The sequence below is a fragment of the Crocuta crocuta genome, unplaced genomic scaffold, assembly GCF_008692635.1.
Source record: "Crocuta crocuta isolate KB4526 unplaced genomic scaffold, BGI_CrCroc_1.0 scaffold273, whole genome shotgun sequence".
Lineage (NCBI taxonomy): Eukaryota > Metazoa > Chordata > Mammalia > Carnivora > Hyaenidae > Crocuta > Crocuta crocuta.
Genome location: NW_027529425.1, coordinates 2,561,977 through 2,566,695, shown reverse-complemented (window position 1 = coordinate 2,566,695; position 4,719 = coordinate 2,561,977). Strand labels below are relative to the sequence as shown.

The window sequence follows — 4,719 nt, the reverse complement described above, 5'->3', positions numbered from 1 at the left end:
ACAACCCCTTCAACGTTAAAAGAAAAAAAAAATGGGGCACTTGGCTGGCTCTTGGCACTTGGTTGAGTGTCTGGATTTTGGCTCAGGTCATGATCCCAGGGTTATAGGATTGAGCCCAATGTCAGGTTCTGTGCTGGGCTTGGAGCCTGCTTAAGATTCTTTTTCTCTCTCCTTCTGCCCCTCTACCCAACTCATGCTAACAATGAAAAAAAACAAGCAAAAACAAAATGACAACAAAAACCACAACCAAATAGAAGATCCTTTATTCAAAAAACATTCTCAGAAAAAAATAAAATTATGTTTTTGAGAATACTTAGAAAACTGAAATGTAAGCATTCCCTAGGAGACATGGTCAAACTATAACCTGGGAAAAGGTATAGTGTTAATATGTTTTCACTATTAACAAGAAAACCTAAACATTCAACCCAAAAAGGTGAAAGGGAGGAGTAATAAGATACAAGGAAAGCACCAGGGGGTGGCTCAGTCAGTTAAGCATCCAGACTTCGGCTCAGGTCATGATCTCACGGTTTGTGGGTTTGAGCCCCCCATGGGGCTCCGTGGAGCGTGCTTTGGATTCTCCCTCTTTCTGTCCCCCCCACTCATGCTCTGTCTCTCTCAAAAATACATTTAAAAAAATTAAAAAACAAAAACAAAAAAAAACCCAAGGAGGGTATCAGGGCACCTGGGTGGCTCAGTCAGTTTTCTTGATTTTGGCTCAGGTCATGATCTCACCATTGTGGGATAGACCCTGCATCAGGCTCTGTGCTAGAAGTTTGGGATTGTCTCTCTCCCTCTCCCCTGCTTGCTGTCTCTCAAAATAAATCCACAGTTAAAATAAATAGCCAGGCTGTTTTCCTAAATTGGCCATACCATTCTATAGACCATCAGTAACAGATGAGAAGAACTGGCTTCTCCACATCCTCTCCAACACTTAATGGTGTGTTTAAATTTTTTATTGAATTGTGTCACTGAGGCCAACAATAGGAGTTATTTCTGTAACCTGGATACAAGTCATCCTTTCATCTGATAGGTTTTGCAGATACTTTCTCCTAGTGTGTGGCCTTGTATTTTGTAATTATTTGCTTTGACAAACATGGCTTGTGGGAAAGCCACAAGCCTATCATTGAGTGCTTACTGGAACTCACCTCTGTGAGGAGGGGATCCCATGGTTCCTTTTTTTTGCAGAGGAGGGAACTAAGGCGCAGCTAAGAAGCGGCAGAGCTGAGCCTTGACTCTAACTTGTTTGGCTCATGTCTGTGCTCTTACCTACTGCACCTGCTGCTGCTTAAGTGAGAGGCTGTGCGAGCCCCTTGACACGGTGCCCCGAATCTGGACCTGGCTCCACAATCCTAGTGAGTTGTTATTCATCGGTTACCTCCATGCACCACACTCCTCCAAGCCGAGGCCGCCACGGGTTACACAGATGTTTGAGAACCTAGGGACCCAGGCGGGAAGTGCACATGAAGGCTTCCCTGGTCTTTGTAAAATCTGGCTTGGGCATCAAGTCTCTTCCTATCAGTGTTCCACCCTGTGCCCTCCACGCGGCTCCTGGGCGGGGAGGGTCAAGTGTTCACAGAACCCTACCTTTCCATTGGACCCGTCCCCACCCTCCTCGCCCCTCCCTTACACAGCCCAGAAGCCCAAGGTCTAGACACAGTTTAAGAATACTTGCGGTCTTGAGAGAGCCCGGAGTTTGAGGATATCACACAACTACCCAAAGCACGATCTTTCCAGAATCAGCTATTAAACACATTCCAGAGTGGGGATCTGCTGGCTCCAGTGGATGTGAAGCAACTCTTACCAAGTCAGTAATTTTACCTACATTCCTATTTAATTCTGAAAAATATTTAATAACAGAAAAAATCTGTTATTTTCTCAGTGAAAAGTGCCTTTAAAAACAATGGATGCAATAACAAAGAGGTTTTTTTTCCCTGTGAAACACAGAAAATGCAAGTTTTCCATCGTTTTAATTTTAGAAAACCAATACTTACACCATTTAGAGAAAAATACCAGGAAACTCAAAATGTTGACGATCAAAGCTCTTGTCTCCTGCCACCTGCCTTGTTTCAGGTTGTCAGTGAACATTCTGTGGTTCCCTTAACCCTCTAAAGCTTGGGGGGAGCACGGCTTCGCCCCATCTTATGGGACTTGAGGACACTCAGCCATTGTAGGAAGTGGAAGACCTGGAATTGTATTCATGCTGATTTTCTCTAGTTTTGTTATTCTGAGGGAGAGCAAGCGAGCGCGGGTAGTGGGGGGCAGAGGGTGAGAGAGTCCTACGTGGACTCCACTCAGTGCAGAGCCCAACAGGGGGCTCAATCCCACAACCATGCAATCACAACCCGAGCGGAAACCAAGAATCGGGCACTTAACCACCTGAGCCACCCAGCTGCCCCTCATGTGGATTTTAAACTTTCTTCCAGACAGAAAAGAGAAATCCAGGGATGAACAAAAGGAAAAACTCACCGTGTGGGTCACAAGTATGTATATCTTTTTTGTGAACATGCTCTTCCACGCACACAAACGAGAAGAAGCCCTCAAGGAGAAAGTCCAGCAAGACAGGCTGCACGACGCAGCCGTGGCCCAGCGGCAGAGGCTGGAGAACGAAGAGCTGGAAGCCAGGTGACCTACCAGAGCCCCTCAGCCCTCCTTCTCCAGGGGCTCCCCCTGGCCCTTCCTCCCTGATGTTAGCCATGTGTGGCTTCCTGAGGGAGGCAGCTCCTCCGGTGGTGCCGAGAATGCAGGACAGCAGGGAAGGGTTGTGCCTGCGGCCACTGGCTCACTCGGAGGGTGAGGGCGCTGGGGCCCTAAGGCTCACACCGAGCAGCAATACCACATGGTGGCAGAAAGGCCACAGGGCTAGGTTGCCGGGTTCAGACCCTCAACCCTACCCCTTGACACGTGGGTGGCCCCAGGCAGGGCCGGTCACCGTGCCTCAGTTTCCCCATCTGTAAGTGGAGATGATCCCCCCCTAGGGCTGTGGTGGCCACCCCCTACCTGCTGTTCAGTGACCTTTCTTGAACCACAGTCGAGAACCATGTAGTCACATCTGTCCAGGGTGCTGAAGGCTGCTCTTTGCAAAGCACGCCTTGAGCCGGGTGGTCTGTTGACGAAAGCATTAAACTATACTTAAGGGCAAAGATGACAATATTTTTAAAGGCCACTTACTAGCGGCTAAGTTGCTACAGAGGAAAGGGGTTCAAAAGTCACCTTAGCTATGTGACAATGCCATTCCAGGCTGGCTGAGTATGGCCACCCTTTCTATTTGAGGCAACGTGATGAGAGGTTAACAGTGTTGGTTGCAAAAACTGTTGCAATCTAGCTATGGCCTACTTTATACCACACACAGCGTGAAACTGGTTTTGAGATCGCAAAGTACGGAAGTGAATAAAGATACCTCCCTGGGTTTGCTTCTGGTGTTAGGCTCAACAGCTTAAGAGAGGAAGAGACCAGAAGACAAGACGACGAGGTGGACATCACTGTGATCAAGGAGCCGGGGGAAGCCCTCTCCTCCAGTTGCACAACAAGCCCCACTAAAGAGGACCCCACAGTGCCTCAATCCAGCAAGCCTGTCACCAGCAAGAAGAAGAAGAAGTAACAGTTACCGGGGTTTTAAACGAACCCCAAGCAGATGTAAAAGCTCAGAACCGAAGCTCTAACACATTTCCTGACCAATAAAATTGTGTTTTACCTCATTTTAGTGGTTTTCAAATACTGCCGGGGCCACTGCATTTCAGGTTTCCTACATGGCTGGATCACAGACGTGCCTGAAAACAGAGCTGAATAAAAGTACACATGTGGGTATTAAATGAGGGTGCGTTCAATGTATTTCTTTTTTTAAATCAAAGCATGGTAGTGGTGATGAAATTTAGAATCTGATAAAACTCACCAGAAGACAGGTGGCAGTAGGCAACCTTAAACATTTCTTCAGGCCCCTTGCCTGAGCCTGGACCCCCTCCTTTGCCCCTCTAACCGCCCCGTGTCCCAGTCCTCCCTGTCCTCAGGTGCGGCGTCTTCTCCGGCCCCTTTCCTTCCCCAGCTCCGCAGACACTGCAGGAACAAGAAGCCATGGCGGACAGGCTGAGGGACAGGTGGGCTCAGCACTAGTGAAATTTGATGTCTCTGTCAGTGTTATGGTAATGATTTGGGGTGACCACCAAAAGCATAAAAATACAATCCAGTGTCCAAACCAGTGGAGGGAAGGAAACGATCATCCAACATGAAGCCAGGGAAAGGGGAAAACAACCAAGAAAGAAGCTGGAAATTGAAATCGCCAGAGGTGGTGGGAAAAATGCCAATATACCTCCCCAGTGTGAGCAGATTCCCTTCCCACCCCCCAAGCCCCCAGATAATTAGCTTGGGTTCAAAACAGAAACCCATTTCCATGTTACTCTTAACAAGGGAATCCTCTTAGAGCACCTGGGTGGCTCAGTCAGTTAAGCGTCCCAACTCAGTTTCAGCTCAGGTCGTGATCTTGTGGTTCGTGGGTTAGAGCCCTGCAACCGGCTCCACAGACAGTGCGGAGCCTGCTTGGCATTCGGTCTCTCCCTCTCTCTCTGCCCCTCCCCCTCCTCGCTCTCTCAAAATGAAAAAACTTAAAAATAAAAAGGATAAAAAGAGAGATGGATAAAGATGGACCAAAAAACTCTAATCAAGATGACTGGAATAGTGAGCAGTATTAAAAAGAACAGAATTTAAAGCAAGTATCTGCATAACAGG

General features: G+C 47.8%; 1 protein-coding gene across 1 annotated transcript in view; it reads left to right on the top strand.

The window, feature by feature from the left end:
• LOC144227069 (radial spoke head 10 homolog B-like) overlaps window positions 1-3,695 on the top strand; it is a 56,314-nt gene extending 52,619 nt beyond the window's left edge. The window contains exons 19-20 of the mRNA XM_077758579.1: window positions 2,424-2,622; window positions 3,424-3,695. Of these exons, the coding sequence (XP_077614705.1) occupies window positions 2,424-2,622; window positions 3,424-3,598 (374 nt within the window). The 3' untranslated portion in view covers window positions 3,599-3,695. The remainder of the gene's footprint in view (window positions 1-2,423; window positions 2,623-3,423) is intronic.
• Window positions 3,696-4,719: the final 1,024 nt, after the last annotated feature.